At 47.7% G+C, this 16454-nt stretch overlaps 1 protein-coding gene across 2 annotated transcripts; it reads left to right on the plus strand.

Annotated features, from left to right (window-relative positions):
• Window positions 1-492: 492 nt before the first annotated feature.
• Vps11 (VPS11 core subunit of CORVET and HOPS complexes) lies at window positions 493-16120 on the plus strand. 2 transcript variants are annotated; one of them, XM_028866360.2, is made up of 16 exons: window positions 493-720; window positions 2222-2370; window positions 2462-2597; window positions 3583-3746; window positions 4641-4888; window positions 6669-6870; window positions 7222-7373; window positions 8087-8273; window positions 8817-8963; window positions 9082-9270; window positions 9360-9521; window positions 10018-10157; window positions 10246-10448; window positions 10540-10711; window positions 15119-15341; window positions 15678-16120. In XM_028866360.2, exons 1-16 carry the CDS (start codon window positions 534-536, stop codon window positions 15840-15842), a joined length of 2826 nt encoding a protein of 941 aa, XP_028722193.1. In that variant the 5' UTR covers window positions 493-533; the 3' UTR covers window positions 15843-16120. The 2 variants fall into 2 exon arrangements, with proteins under 2 accessions (XP_028722193.1, XP_037063460.1); XM_037207565.1 differs by lacking the exons at window positions 493-720; window positions 2222-2370; window positions 2462-2597; window positions 3583-3746; window positions 4641-4888 and having other exon boundaries at window positions 6715-6803.
• Window positions 16121-16454: the final 334 nt, after the last annotated feature.

Below are 16454 nucleotides of genomic sequence, written 5' to 3' on the forward strand. Positions count from 1 at the left end.
ATACAGGCATGTGTTTACTAAAGAGACCTGCACAGAAATTACATAATATCTATCCGTCTACTTGCCTATTGATGGAATAGTTGCATTTATAAAGTCTTATATATGTCTAAAAAGCTTTGAATTTGATCAGGCTGTTTTTTTAACCACTTCTGAAAAGGTGGCGTTTAATTTCAGCTCTATTCAACATTAAAAAGCTGATGCATTAGATAGTTTTCCAAAACATGACTCTCTGCACGGCGACCCCGAACAGAGCTGAACGTTTTAGTTTTGAGACACGGTCTCGCGGTGGAGGGCATGCTGGCCTCGAAACGCGCCACCGCGCGTCCGAAGGGGAAAATGACGCAGAATGAAGGACCCTCGAGGTTATAACCAGATCAAAGCACTAGGGAGCTACCGAGCGAGCCCCACCCCCAGAGCTTTGCGAAGTAGGCACCGCCTACGCAAGCGCGCATGCTCCCGGAGGATGCCTCTCACATGACTCGCCTGTGCGGCTCACGTGATGTTGCTTCCGGAGGCGGGGGCCCTCGGCCAAGATGGCGGCCTACCTGCAGTGGCGGCGCTTCGTTTTCTTCGAGAAGGAGCTGGTGAAGGAGCCGCTGGGTAACGATGGGGCCGCTCCGGGGGCCGCGCCGGCCTCTGGATCCACTGCTTCCAAGTTCCTTTGCCTCCCTCCTGGAATCACCGTCTGCGACTCCGGCCGCGGGAGCCTGGTCTTTGGAGATATCCTTCTTGTGGAGCTGTCCCTTCCCTCCGCGGAATCCTTAGGAGATTCCTCCAGCTGGAATGGAATCTGCCGGCGGTGCTTTGCGCGCTCGCACTTAGATGCGAGCCCAGACCTCTTCTGTGGTCTGATGGGAGAAAGAAGGAAGTCCGTTTTCTAACTTGTCAACTGAGCAGTCCTGGGCAAGTTGTTTAACTCTTTGCTTCAGTTTCCTTTTCTGTAAATAGGTTGTTAATGCCATTTTGACAAGGTTAAGATCCGCCCCCTCCCAAGCAGATGCAACTTGCCTTTGAAGATGCGAGTGTGAGGTGCTACTTTCTCTGTCTGATATTGTAGGCAAGGAGGCTAATGAGTCAAGGAGTTTGTTTGCTTTGTCACGAGGTATATGGGGGAAGCCCTTGGAGTTTCTAAAGAGATTATGTGCATGTTCCTTGATATCTAGATTCTGGTATAAGTACAGTCAAGCCCTCAGGTCATGTCTGAAGCCACAAATAGTGACAAACGACGTAGGTGCTGCTTTTTCCTATAGAGATGTTCCTCAGCTTATGATGGGGTCACACCCAGGTGAATCCATCATAAATAGAAAGTACTGTAAGCCAAACATGCATTTACCATGCCTAGTCTACAGTGTAAATAGCAACATGGTACACTGTACTATATCAATTTCCCCTTCTGATTCTATTGCTGACAGGATGCTAAACCTGCACAGCATCACCAGAGTATCTTTTTTGGGACATAATTGTTGGACAGGATCTCATTGTGTAGACTAGGCTGGCCTTGAACTCACAGAGAGATGCCTGTCACCAGAGCACTGGGATTAAGGGCTGGCCTCAAAGCATTTTACCCATATTACTAGCCTAGGAAAGGCTGACGGTTCAGATTCTGCCTTCTTCTCAAGTGCTTTGCCCCTCCGCCCTTCAAAGTAGAGTGTCTACTACACGCCACTTTTGTAGCATGGTAATTTAAAAATGGTTAAATCAGTGAAAACACATACTGACCATACCTTTAATTTCTAACTCAAAGTCGGTACGAGATTAGCAACATAATACTGAAACTGTATAGTTGTAATAGTATCCTGTAATTGGAAGTTATGTGAATGTGACTTTTCTTAAGATGTGTGTGTCTCATTTCTTTCTCTCTACATATTTCTCTTTTTGTCTTTGTTTTTGTTTTTTTTTTTTCCTTTTGAGACAGGGTTTCACTATGTAGCCCTGACTGTCCTGGAACTCACTCTGTAGACCAGGCCGGCTTCAAACTCACAGAGATCCACCTGCCTCTGCCTCGCAAGTGCTGGGACTAAAGGTCCCACTGCCTGGCGTTTCTTTTTCAGTTACAACTTTTTTTTTCATAAAATATTTTAATTCTTCGTCTACTGTAGTGATACTTCAGGACTATGGTTGTTTGAAGGTAACTTAAAGTATAGCAAATGCAGCCACAGATTAGAGGGTGAGGGTGGGATATGTCACTCCTTGGAAAGGAGGCTTCTTAACTCCCCTGCACATATGGAAGGCCAGATCTGGTTCTTGCCACGTTCCCTACAGCTCACAGGCTTCCAGGCCTACAAACTACGTGTGACACATCTGTATCAGCTGAAGCAGCACAATATTTTGGCATCAGTTGGTGAGGATGAAGAGGGTATTAACCCCCTGGTAAGTCCCAGAAAAGAAAGATCCAGAAGCCAAGGACTGTTGTTTTGGTTGCAGGGAGACTGACCCTCGCGTGTCTGTGGTCTGTCCCCAGGTAAAGATCTGGAACCTAGAAAAGAGAGATGGTGGCAATCCACTCTGCACCCGAATCTTCCCTGCCATCCCAGGGACAGAGCCAACCGTTGTGTCTTGTTTGACGGTTCATGAAAATCTCAACTTTATGGCCATTGGTAAGCGGCAAAAAGCGGGAAACCAACATCCCTACTCCCCCCTTCCCCTGACAGGGTTTCTCTGTGTAGCCTTGACTGTCCTAGAACTTTATTCCTAGATTTTTTTTTTTTAAAGATTTATTTATTTATTATGTATACAGTGTTCTGTCTGCATATACACCTGCATGTCAGAAGAGGGCACCAGATCTCATTATGGATGGTTATGAGCCACCATGTGGTTGCTGGGAATTGAACTCAGGACCTCTGGAAGAACAGCCAGTGCTCTTAACCTCTGAGCCATCTCTCCAGCCCTATTCCTAGATTTTTTTTTTTTTTTCATTTTTTCAAGACAGGGTTTCTCTGTATAGCTTTGCGCCTTTCCTGGGACTCACTTGGTAGCCCAGGCTGGCCTCGAACTCACAGAGATCCACCTGCCTCTGCCTCCCGAGTGCTGGGATTAAAGGCGTGCACCACCACCACCACCACCACCACCACCACCACCACCACCACCACCACCACCACCCAGCAATTCCTAGATTTTTAAGCACGTTTTCTTTGAAGTAGTTCATATGTGGTGTTCTCATGGTACTGACCCAAGGCCTTGTAGATTTATTAAAGTTTATAATGGTAAGATATTTAGTTTCTTTGAAAATGAGTCAGTGAATGGGCTGGTTTTGTGGCATACGCCTTTAATCCCAGCACTCTAGAGGCAGCCGTGGGTGGATCTCTGAGTTCGAGGCCAGCCTGGTCTACAGAGGGCGTTCCAGGACAGCCAGAGCTACACAGAGAAACCCAGTTTCGAAAAACGAAATAGAGAGGGAGAAAGAAGAGAGAGAGGGAAAATGAGTCAGTGAATAGAGATACTGAGGTTCCCAGGTTACCATTATTGAAGCTGTAGGTGCAGGAGAAAGCATGTCTTTCTTACGAGTGCCTCCCATGGCCTTTTTCTCTGCTTCCACTCCCTTCTGTTTACAACCTCACTGAAACACTGTTTTCTGGTCTTCAGGTTTCACAGATGGCAGTGTTACTCTGAACAAGGGAGACATCACCCGGGACCGCCATAGCAAGACCCAGATTTTGCACAAGGGCAACTATCCAGTCACTGGACTGGCCTTTCGCCAAGCAGGAAAGACCACTCACTTGTTTGTTGTGACAACTGAAAATGTTCAGGTATGATTAAGGTCACACTCAAGGGGAACCAAGGAGGGTCTCTCCAGCGCTCAGGGAAATAGCGTAAGCAACTAACAGGAGAGGCGGGAGTCTTAAAGTTTTGCCATAGAGCCTTGAGTCATTTGCCCAGTTTAATACTTTATTTCTGCATGTAGGAGACTAGAAGAGGGAGACTTAGGAAAAGAACTCTGTGCTTGTAGTAGAATAACTTGATTCTCCATTGTTAAGCATAGTTAGGACAAATAGCTCTACTTCTCTGGTTCCTGGTATTCCATTACATTCTTATTTCTCCCCCGATTTTTATTTATGTGTATGTCTGTAAGTGTAGGCTATGTGTGTGCGTTTGCCTTCAGAGGCCAGCTGGAGTTACGGCAGTTGTGAACTGCTTTTGGAAAATGTTTGCTACCAAGGGTCAACCCCAGAGCTGAACGTTCACTGTGCTCACACTTAGACTGAACTGCCTCCCCAGACTAGGAATACACTTCTGATAAAACAGCAAAGAACCACTGTGTTTCTTTAACTCGCATAATAGCTTGTGATCAATCATATAAAAGAAAGAGACTGTGGCCCCCCAATGCACTGATCCAGTAGCTGGATGGTGGTGACTGGAGAAGGCAGGGTACCGAGGGCAAGTAGAGTGCTAAGTGGAGAAAATGTAGCCGGGTGTAATGGTGCACACCTTTAATTCAGCACTGGGGAGGCAGAGGCAGGTGGATCTCTGTGAGGCCAGCCTGGTCTACAGAGCAAGTTCCTGGACAGCCAGGGCTACAATGAAAAACCCTGTCTTGAGAAAAAACAAACAAACAAAATAAAGAAAAGAAATGAGTGTCTTTATGAAGGCTTAGGTACGGCCTCGTCTAGGGGAGCCTGCTAACTTTTTCTTACCTTTGGCAGTCCTACATCGTTTCTGGAAAGGACTACCCCCGTGTGGAGCTGGACACCCATGGTTGTGGCCTGCGCTGCTCAGCCCTGAGCGACCCTTCTCAGGACCTGCAGTTCATTGTTGCCGGAGATGAGTGTGTTTACCTTTATCAGCCAGATGAACGTGGGCCCTGCTTTGCCTTTGAGGGTCATAAGCTCATCACCCACTGGTTCAGAGGCTACCTTGTCATTGTCTCCCGCGACCGGAAGGTTTCTCCCAAGTAAGACTCCCGGGAAAGGGGAAAAGGAGAGGACTAGACTTGTGCCCCAGACTATCCTATTTTTAAAACCCTAATGCCTGGATCCAGCCAGTCTGTCATTTGAGTTTTATGTAGGGTGACCTTCCACCTAGATTCATTTCAGTTAACTATTTTTACTGAAAAATAAGGTTTTACAGCCGGGTGGTGGTGGCACATGCCTTTAATCTCAGCACTTGGGAGGCAGAGGCAGGCGGATCTCTGTGAGTTCGAGGCCAGCCTGGGTTACAGAGTGAGTTCCAGGAAAGGCGCAAAGCTACACAGAGAAACCCTGTCTTGGAAAATAAATAAATAAGTAAGTAAGTAAGTAAGTAAGTAAGTAAGTAAGTAAGTAAGTAAGTAAGTAAATAAATAAGTAAGTAAGTAAGTAAGTAAGTAAGTAAGTAAGTAAGTAAATAAATAAATAAATAAATAAATAAATAAATAAATAAATAAGGTTTTGCTCCAGACATTTGCTGTGAAAATACTGGGATTGGATTTTTTTCCTCTTTGGTTAAAGTAAGTTAGGTAGAACCAGAGGATTGAGTGTTGAGGAAGTGCAAAGTGGAGGAAGTGTAAGGCTGGGTTTTCTTTTCTTTTCTTTCTTTCTTTCTTTATTTATTTAACTTTATGTGCATTGGTGTGAAGGTATCAGATCCCCTGGAACTGGAGTTACAGACAGTTGTGAGCTGCCACGTGGGTGCTGGGAATTGAATCCGGGTCCTCTGAAAGAGGAGCCAGTGCTCTTAACCTCTGAGCTATCTCTCCAGCCCCCAGCCTGGGTTTTCCTGTTGGGGTTTTTTTGTCATCTTCATTGTTGTTTTCTGGAGCACTGAAAGGGAATGGTGGGCCTTTGGCATAGTGAAAGCACTCCCTGTTGGTTTGTGTGTGTGTGCTCATGTGTGTGCTGGTGCATGTATGTACGCATGTGTGTGGAGGCCGGAGGACAGCCTCAGGTGTCATTCCTCAGGTACGATCCACTGTTTATTTTGGAGACAGTCTCTGACTGACCTGGAACTCACCAAGTATACTAGGCTGCAGGTTGGCAACCAGTGAGGCCCCAGGATCTGCCTGTACCCATTTCCCTAGCCCAAGTGTGTGCCACTGTACCCGTTGTTTTAGTTTATGTTTTTCCCTTTAATTATGTGTAGATATTTGTGTGTGGATTTTGTGCACACGTGTGCGGGTGCTCATGGAGGTCAGATGCATCTGATCCTCTGAAGCTAGAGTTATAGGTGGTTGTGAGCCACCTGATGTGGGTGCTAGGAACTGAACTGGGGTCTTCTAAAAGAGCCGCAAGTGCTCTTAACTGCCGAGCCATCTCTCCCACCCCTGTACCTTTTTAAAATGTGGATCTAAGTATTGAACTGAGATCCTCGTGCTGCAGACCAAGCATTTCATCAGCAGGGCCCTCTCCTAGCCCCTGTTGGATTGCTTTCATTCAGTACCAAGCACATTGTCTAGTGTTATACCAGGCCATGGGTGATTTTTTGTTGTTGTTGTTGAGTGGGTAGACATCTGAATGTTTAATTTTCTACTCTGTTGGCTGGGATTAATGATGGGATGCTAAAGGGTAAGACCAGGATTATGTTCTTTCCACAGCTGTCAGCACAATTCTGCATGTGTGAGATGAACTGCTGGAGGGGCCAGTGAGGTGATTTGTTCTGACTGGGATGGGGCAGCACCAGAGTTGTCATGGGAAGGAACTGTAAGGGGACTGAGACAGAGCTGGCCTAAATAGTGGGTGCTTTTCTTTCCTGTGCAGGTCAGAGTTTACCAACAGGGACTCACAGAGCTCTGACAAGCAAATTCTCAACATCTATGACCTGTGCAACAAGTTCATAGCCTACAGCGCTGTTTTTGAGGATGTAGTGGATGTGCTCGCCGAGTGGGGCTCCCTGTACGTGCTGACGCGGGATGGGCGGGTCCACGCATTGCAGGAGAAGGACACACAGACCAAACTGGAGGCAAGGCCACCAGGTTCTCAGAGTTGGCACAAGCATCTGGAAGTAGCTGCAGGAATAGGTTTCTTAGGTCACCTGGGCCCAGGGACTTTCCTTCCTTTGGGTCACAGCCTTATTCAGTTTCCTTAGGATAGCATAACAGTGGCTGGGAACCTGAGCCAACCCTCCTTGTTTACACAGACCTGTGTGAGGTGAGGTGATGCTGGTGTTGGTCTTGGGGTTACCTTGAGGTCTTTGTCTAGCCTGTAGGCAGATTGTAACTCCAGCAGGACTGTTTACTTTGTCTATTATGGGATGTTTTGGGAGGGTGTACTCTCAGGACTGCCTCTACCAGTGTGCTCATTTCTCCTCTAGATGCTGTTTAAGAAGAATCTATTTGAGATGGCAATTAACTTGGCTAAGAGTCAACATCTGGACAGCGATGGGCTAGCTCAAATTTTCATGCAGTATGGAGACCATCTCTACAGCAAGGGCAACCATGATGGGGCTGTGCAGCAGTATATCCGGTTAGTCTGGGTGTGCCATGGGATGTAGCTCTGGATGCAGAGCAGTCAGCTAGATTTCTGAAACCCATGCTGGAGACGAAAGCAGAAGTGTGTGTGTCGGGGGAGGGGGGAGAAGGTGCCTTGTAGTTCATCAGGAAGTATTCACTTTTACTATGGAAAGTTGGCTGCCAGTGAGAGGATAACTGGGCATGCTGGTACATGCTTTTAGTCCCAGGACTGAAGCAGGAGGATTGATTGAGTTAAAAAAGACAGCCAGTGCTACATATAGAGACCCTATCTCAAAAAAAACAAAAGCCACCCAGCCCTGTACTCATGCTTACTTTGGCAGCAAGGAAAACGTGCAGGTTTGAGAAGTGGTTCATAAAAAAGAAGAACCAGTGTACTGGGCTGGTTGTGGTGGCACTTGCCTATAATCCCAGCACTTGGAAAAGAGAGACAGGAGGATTGCCCTAAGTTCAAGGCCAACCTGGTCCAGATAACAGTTTGCTAAGCCAGTCATGACTACATAGTAAGACCTTGCCTCAAAAACAACACCAAAAGAGCCAGTGTTGTGGAGCCTTGTGCAGTGTGGTATTTTAATAGTCTACTATCCTGATACCACCTTGACTTTGTTAGAAGTGAGCTCCTCAAGACCCACTAACATGCTCTACAGTGATCCCTGTACAGCCACTCCACTAGGTACCCCATCCCTGATGGTACTGATGTTTTCCTAGAACCATTGGAAAGTTGGAGCCATCTTACGTGATCCGGAAGTTTCTGGATGCCCAGCGCATCCACAACTTGACTGCTTACCTGCAGACCCTGCATCGGCAATCTCTAGCTAATGCTGATCATACCACCCTGCTTCTGAACTGCTATACCAAGCTCAAGGACAGCTCAAAGTTGGAGGAATTCATCAAGGTGAAGGGTGGTGTTGGATGGGATGATTCCTAGTAAGCCTCACTGAACCTGCAGTGGCTTACTCAGACGTGCTGTTTCTGAACAGAACACAGGAAAGCAGAGGGCCAGCTTTATTTGGCCATTAAAGAAGCTCTCAGTCCTCAGAAATGTCTTTCTTTTCTTTTCTTTTTTTTTTACATTTATTTAATTTTATTTTATGTGCATTGGTGTTTTGTCTGTGTGAGGGTGGATCCCCTGAAACTGTAGTTATAGACAGCTGTGAGCTGCCATGTGGGGGCTGGGAATTGAACCCAGGTCCTCTGGAAGAGCAGCTAGTGCTCTTAACTAGAGATGAGCCATCTCTCCAGCCCTAGAAATGTCTTTCTAATGATAGGGACAGAGGAAAGCCTTGGGGTTTTAAGCAGAAATTGCAAGAGGCTGGCTGGCATGTTTTCACAGCCAAGATGTAATTGCCCTTTAGTAACATCCCTTAAAGATGCCTGCTTGTTCTCCCTTCTCCAGCCGCTTCTGTGTGAATGACTTTGTTTAATGTCTTGTTGGCAGACAAAGAGTGAGAGCGAGGTCCACTTTGATGTGGAGACGGCCATCAAGGTCCTCCGGCAGGCTGGCTACTACTCCCATGCCCTCTATCTGGCTGAGAACCATGCACATCATGAGTGGTACTTGAAGATCCAGCTAGAGGACATTAAGGTGGGTGAGGTTCTTGCTTTGGGCAAAGTGCTGCTTTGAGAACATACTGGGAAAGATAAAAATGCATCCTGGTGGGTGAGGCAGGAAGAGCACTAATTTGCCTTTTCCCTCTCTACAGAACTACCAGGAAGCCCTTCAGTATATCGGTAAGCTGCCTTTTGAGCAGGCAGAGAGTAACATGAAGCGCTATGGCAAGATCCTCATGCACCACATACCAGAGCAGACAACCCAGTTGCTGAAAGGACTTTGTACTGACTACCGGCCCAGTCCAGAAGGCCGAGGTGATCGGGAGGCTCCAGGCTTCCGGGTGAGACCTGGGAAAACAGTTTGGGGTAGCAGGGGTCACCTTAGAGGCCCGCTCACTCAGTCCCCTCGCCTCTTTCTCCTCCGTCCTAGGCCAACTCCGAGGAGTTCATCCCCATCTTTGCAAACAACCCGAGAGAGCTGAAAGCTTTCCTGGAGCACATGAGTGAGGTGCAGCCGGACTCACCCCAGGGCATCTACGACACGCTCCTGGAGCTGCGGCTGCAGAACTGGGCCCATGAGAAGGAGCCACAGGTGACACCTGGCCAGAGCATGGGAGGTGCTGGAAAGCTCAGTGGTCTCGCGTGTGTGAGGCCTCGGGTTCCTTCCCTAGCAATGAATCAAGAAAAGATAGCTCCTCTTGTGCCTGTCCTCTAGCTAGCTTTGTGGCCACCTTTGTTGCTTTCTTTAGATCAGGGATTCCCAACCTTCCTGATGCTGCGACCCTTTGATACACAGTTCCTCATGTTGTGGTGACCCCCAGCATAAAATTATTTTCATTGCTACTTCATAACTGTGATTTTGCTACTGTTGTGATTCATAATGTAAATATTTTTGGAGATAGAGGCTTGCCAATGGGATCATGACCCACAGGTTGAAAACAGCTGATTTTCAGAGTAGCCCCTCACCTCTGGGGCTATATGGGTTTCACTGGTGGGAAATTCGGACTGAGAGATCTCAGTAGATCTGCCTTGTCTAAAAAAATCTTGTGCCCTCTGCTGACTAACAGCCCCACCCACTTCTCTTGTAGGCCAAGGAGAAACTTCACGCAGAGGCCATCTCCTTGCTGAAGAGTGGCCGGTTCTGTGATGTGTTTGACAAGGCACTGGTCCTGTGCCAAATGCACGACTTCCAGGATGGGGTCCTTTACCTCTACGAGCAGGGGAAGCTGTAAGAATCGGGGACTTCCAGGGAAAGGGGAAAAGTCAGGTGATTTTCCAGGGACAACCTCTGAGGTGTGCCCTTTCCCCGGCCCCAGGTTCCAGCAGATCATGCATTACCACATGCAGCATGGGCAGTACCGGCAGGTAATTGCCGTGTGCGAGCGCCATGGGGAGCAGGACCCCTCCCTGTGGGAACAGGCCCTCAGCTACTTCGCCCGCAAGGAGGAAGACTGCAAGGAGTACGTGGCAGCCGTACTCAAGCATATCGAGAACAAGAACCTCATGCCACCTCTTCTAGGTACTTGGGAGGAGAGGCTGGCTGAGGGAGGCTCCTTTTAGTGGGTGCTGCGAGGCTCGTTATCTCATGTCTTCTTGGCCTCTCATCTCAGTGGTACAGACCCTGGCCCACAACTCCACAGCTACCCTGTCCATCATCCGAGACTACCTGGTCCAAAAACTGCAGAAGCAGAGCCAGCAGATTGCACAGGACGAGCTTCGGGTGAGGCGGTACAGGGAGGAGACCACTCGCATCCGCCAGGAAATCCAAGAGCTCAAGTCAAGGTAGCCGTAATTGGATATGTGGAGCGGACAGGGGATGACTTCGTCTGTCACAGTGTGATGTTGTGTGCTTTCCAGACAGAGGATCTGGGAAGTGTGTCTGAGCTCCTCCTTTTTCCTCCTTTCTCCCTTCCCCCTTCTTCCTCCTGCAAGGATTAATCCAGGGCAGCGGTTCTCAACCCGTGGGTCACTACCCCTTTGGGAGTTGCATATCAGATATTTACATCACAATTCAGTTATTCACCCATTTATTTAAGGTTTTCCAGATAGGATTTCTCTGTGTAGTCCTGGCTGTCCTGGAACTCACTCTGTAGACCAGGCTGGCCTCGAACTCACAGAGATCCACTGGCCTCTGCCTCCTGAGGGCTGGTATTAAAGGTGTGCGCCACCGCTGCCAGCTTTACACTACTGATGCATAACAATAGCAAAATTATAGTTGTGAAGTGGCAATGAAATAATTTTATGGTTAAGGTCACCACAACATGAGGAACTGTATTCAAGGGTCACAGCATTAGTAAGGTTGAGAATCACTGATTGAAGGCCTCTTGTACATGCTAGGCATCTACCCTACCACTGAAACTACACACTCCAGCTCATATCTTAATGAAGGAATTCTAAAAAAAATGATTAGTTATATATTCCCCCCCCTTTTTTTTTTTTTTTTTTTTTTTTGGTTTTTTGAGACAGGGTTTCTCTGCGTAGCTTTGTGCCTTTCCTGGAGCTCACTTGGTAGCCCAGGCTGGCCTCGAACTCACAGAGATCCGCCTGGCTCTGCCTCCCGAGTGCTGAGATTAAAGGCGTGCGCCACCACCGCCCGGCTTTTTTTTTTTTTTTTTTAAAGCTTTATTTACTTATTATATATACAGTGTTCTGCTTGAATGTATGTCTGCAAGCCAGAAGAGGGCACCAGATCTCATTATAGATGGTTGTGAGCCACCATGTGGTCACTGGGAATTGAACTCAGGACCTCTGGAAGAATAGCCAGTGCTCTTAACCGCTGAGCCATCTCTCCAGCCCTGTTTTGTTTTGTCTATATTGCCTTAGCTGTTCTATCACAGAGATCCACCTGCTTCTGTCTCCTGAGTGCTAGGATTAAAGGGGTGTGCCACCATGCCTAGCCATAAATCTTTAAAAGATTTCAATGTATGGGAAAAAAAAAAAAAATGTGCCACTACCGCCCAGCCTAAGCTGGCCCTGGCTGCACTTGCCTTTAATCCCAGCACTCGGGAAGGCAGAGGCAGGCAGATCTTTGTGAGTTCAAGGCCAACCTGGTCTACAAAACAGAGAAACCCTGTCCCAGAAACAAACAAACAAACAAAACCCCAAAAAACAGGAAAAAAGAAGAAAGATGTTAGTGTGCGTGAGTCTGTGTGTCTGTGTATTTGTGTGTGTGTGAGTGTGCTTGTGCTTGTATGAGAGCGTGTGCCTGCTGAGGCCAGAGAGGCTATTGGATCTCCTGGCACTGGAGTTATAGGCGGTTGTGAGCCCTGTAATGTAGAAGCTGGGAACTAAACTCAGGTCCTCTTCAAGAGAAGTGTGTATGTTTAACCGGTGGTCCGTCTCTTCAGCCCTATTAAATTATGTATGTGTTTGTGTGCAAGTCTGTGCACCTGAATGCAGGTGCCTACATTTGACAAAGGCATCAGATCCAGGTGAGAGAGTTACAGGCAATTCTGAGCCCCGGCCCACCCCAGCCCCTGTATGCTGGGAATTGAATTCAATTTTCCTTCTACAAGAACAGTATGTACTCTTAACTGCAGAGCCATCTTTCTAGCCCCGTAAGTCCCATAATGGGCTTTGGAGGAGGTCATTTTATGACCAAGCCAGTTCTTTTCTGCATACATAATATTTACATTTTCTAAGCAAACATCTAAGTTGTGAAGATGTTCTGAAATAAAATATGATTTTAGAAAGTACAGAAAGTGGATAATTTAGATCTCAACATTTTTATTTGTTTGCATTTCTGGAGATTGATCCCAGAGCCACTTAAATGCGAGGCGAGCACAGTACCACCAAGCTGGACCCCCAGAGCCACTTAAATGCGAGGCAAGCACAGTAACACCAAGCTGGACCCCCAAGACTCTTTTAAAAACAATTGCTTTTGTTTTGTGTGTGAGTGTGGGTACATGTATGCCACAGGGACCTGTAGAGGTCAGAGGACTGCTTTCACTAGTTCTGGCCTTGCTGAGGCAGACTCTTACTTCTTCCACACTGCATGCTCCAGTCTCCCTTGCCCACACCTCTAGGAGTGCCTGAATCACAGGTCCGCACCACCACACTCACTTCTCCACACGGGCTCGGGCTCAGACTGGCATGTCAGCAAGCACTTTATCTGCTGACTCATCTCTTCAGCCCTTTTTTTGTAGTTGCTGTGACAGGGTCTCACTGAATTACCCAGCCACTTCTTGAACTCACTTTGTAGGCCAGGCTGATCACGAACCTCTGATTCTATTGCCTCAGCCTTCTCAATAGCTGTGATTCCAGGCCTGTAACACCAGGCTCTGTTTTTGTTTTTATTTAATTTGCTCCCCCCCCCCCCATGTGCCTTGGTGTTTTGCTTGCATGTATGTGTGTGTGTGTGAGGATGTTAGATCCTGGAACTGGAGTTGCAGACAGTTGTGAACTGACATTGGGTGCTAGGGAAATGAACCCTGGTCCTTTGGAAGAGCAGCCAGTGCTCTTAATCATGGATTTGTCTCTCCTGCCCATATTTTGCTCTATTTTTGAGACAGTCTTACCCTACAGCCTGGGCTAGCCTTGAACTCAAAGCAGTCTTTCTGCTTTAGCCTCTTGCGTGCTGGGATTTCCGGAGTGAGCCATCCTGCCTGGATAGTGTTATTCTCAAGTGTCAAATCCTTAGGGGTTTGTTTTGTTTGTTTGAGACAGTCATGTAGCTGAAGCTGCCCTGGACTCAAATCTTCCTGAAGTGCTGGGATCATAGGCATTTACTACCACACCCAGCTGTCAAGTGTTCTGTCTATTCTGCCCATTACAATGTAAAATGTTTACTATGAAAAGGTTTCTTCATCCCACTCAACCTTTATTATGTCCTAAGCCTTTAATGAATAACGCAAACAAGAAGCCCTGTCTTCATGGGCCTCATGTCCTAGAGACTACAGTAAACATTCTAAATCAGCGGGCTCAGGACTGGAGAGATGGCTCAGCAGTTAAGAGTGCTCACTGCACTTGCAGAGGACTTGGGTTCAGTTCCCAGCACCCACATCAAGTGGCTCCAGGAAATTTGATGTCCTTTCGGACCTCTGCAGGCACTAGAACCCTAGTGGTATACACTCAGGCACACACATACACGTAAAATAAATCTAGAAACCAAATAGGCAGATGGTTACAGTGTTGGAGATAGTTGTAAATTCTGAGGAGAAAATGAATGCAGAAAGAGAAGGGGACTAGAGAGATAGGTCAGTGATTGAGAAGAGCATGTTCTTTTCTTGCAGAGGACTCAAGTTCAGTTCCTAGCACTCATGTCAGGCATGCACAGCCACCTGTAACTCCAGGGGCTCCGATACTTCCTGCCTGGCGGATACCTGAACTCACGCGAACATAATTTAAAAAAGAAACCTTAAAAATTGGAAGTGGTGGGAGGGAGTTAGAAGATGGCTTAGTTGTTAAAAGCACTTGTTTGATTCACAGCACACATACAGTGGCTCACAACCATTTATAACTTCAGTTCCAGGGGATCCAACACCCTTCTCTGAGAAAGAGAGAAAACCCACTCATGGGCTAGAGAGATGGCTCAGAGGTTAAAAGCACCAACTGCTCTTCCAGAGGTCCTGAATTCAATTCCCAGCACCCACGTGGTGGCTCACAACCACCTGTAATAGAGATCTGGCGCCCTCTTCTGTGTACTTAATAAATAAATCTTTAAAAAAGAAAAAAAAAACCACTCATATACATAAAAGTGAATAAAGCCAGGTATGGAAATCTGTAAAGAAGATAATAGTAAAGGGAGAGGAACACAGTGTGTGTGTCTGTGTCTGTGTGTGGGGGGGCGGTCAGGGCGGGGCTGGGGGTGGTGGTGTTGAATGCCATGATACCGTGGATTGAATGCAGGCCGGGGGCCTTACTAAGTAAACACTTTGCTAAAGTAGATCTGCACCTCCTCCCTGTTGCAGATGTCTGCCACAGTTTTAGATAGGTGGGCAGGAATGGCTCCTTTAAAAGGAGGTGATAGCAGTTTGGAAACTGAAAGAGGGCAGAGTCTATCCTTCTGGACTATGTGCTGGTGAAAAGCTTCACTCCAGGTGGGAGCTTTTGTCCATTTGATTTCCCTTTGGGTGCTAAAACCAGGCGGGGCTTCTGGGACCTTGCCGAGACTTGTTCATCTGTTTCTTCTCTCCTGGGTGTTTGGCCCTGTCCTCAGTCTTTGCCACTGTTCCTGTCTCCTGCCCGTAGTCCCAAGATTTTCCAGAAGACCAAGTGCAGCATCTGTAACAGCGCCCTGGAGCTGCCCTCAGTCCACTTCCTGTGCGGCCACTCCTTCCACCAGCACTGCTTTGAGAGTTACTCGGAGAGCGACGCTGACTGCCCCACCTGCCTCCCTGAGAACCGCAAGGTGATGGACATGATCCGGGCCCAGGAGCAGAAGCGAGACCTTCATGACCAGTTCCAGCACCAGGTGGGGATGAGGAGGTTAAAAGGGGTGGGGAGGGGGAGCTGGAGAGATGATGGCTCAGTAGTTCAGGGCACTTGTGTCTGGAGGACCTGAGTCCACATCACGAGGCTCTCAATTGCCTGTGATCCAGTTCCATGGTATCTGATGCCCTCTTCTGGCCTCTGTTGGTGTATGCGCACACACACACACACACACACACACACACACACACACACACACACACACACACGACCAGGGCCACCATCAGTGTCACACAGTGTTCTCGGAGTACCAGAGGACTTGTTTTTACAGTGAGCAGCCGAGCACTGTGGGTCTGACTCTCTTCCTCTTTCCTTCCAGCTCAAATGCTCCAACGACAGCTTTTCCGTGATTGCCGACTACTTTGGCCGAGGGGTTTTCAACAAGTTGACTCTCCTGACCGACCCTCCTACAGCCAGACTGACCCCCAGCCTGGAGGCTGGGCTGCAGCGGGACCTGCTGATGCACTCCAGGAGGGGAACTTAATTAAGCAGCTCCTGGGAAGGCCTGGAACTCTTGGGCCCCTAAAGCACAGGCATGACCACAGTTCAGACTCAAGACAGGATCTGCTTTTCCTTCCTCTCATCTTGCCAGCCTACTGCCCTCCTGCTGACCAGCAATCTAGATTATTCCACACCAGTGAAGACGGGCACCTCAGCAACCTCTCTGTGGACAATAGCTGCTTTCTTCTCTAGTCAAGGGCACCAGGCTGTGCTTGGGTCCTTGTTCTCAGAGCCTATAAATAAAAGAGTATAATGACTTGAGGGTTGAAGAATATTTTATGGGGACTTTTCAGGTAATTTTTTTTTTTTTTTTTTTTTTTTTGAGACAGGGTCTCACTGTGTAGCCCTAGCTGGCTTATAACTCATTATGTGGACCAGACTGGCCTTGAACTCCCAAAGATCCTCCTGCTCTGCCTCCTGAGTCTGGGATTAAAAGCATGTGCCATTACATCTAGCCGTCCGGCGATTCTAAATTATATCTAAGAACCACCCTGTGTTTGAGAGTTCTAATTCCCTACCTGTGATCTTCCTGTCGGGTTGGCCCCACATCACATCAGCGGTGGGTGGTGCCTGTGGCATCTAGGAAAGTTAAGCT

This window comes from Peromyscus leucopus, chromosome 7, assembly GCF_004664715.2.
Source record: "Peromyscus leucopus breed LL Stock chromosome 7, UCI_PerLeu_2.1, whole genome shotgun sequence".
NCBI lineage: Eukaryota > Metazoa > Chordata > Mammalia > Rodentia > Cricetidae > Peromyscus > Peromyscus leucopus.

What these genes read in the sequence shown, in the direction of transcription:
- Vps11 (XM_028866360.2), top strand. Translation starts at nt 534, where the DNA reads ATGGCGGCCTACCTGCAGTGGCGGCGCTTCGTTTTCTTCGAGAAGGAG. An exon ending in CGGGAGCCTGGTCTTTGGAG is followed by an intron (nt 721 to 2,221) that starts ATATCCTTCTTG and finishes ACTCCCCTGCAC; the next exon opens with ATATGGAAGGCCAGATCTGG. An exon ending in TCTCAACTTTATGGCCATTG is followed by an intron (nt 2,598 to 3,582) that starts GTAAGCGGCAAA and finishes TCTGGTCTTCAG; the next exon opens with GTTTCACAGATGGCAGTGTT.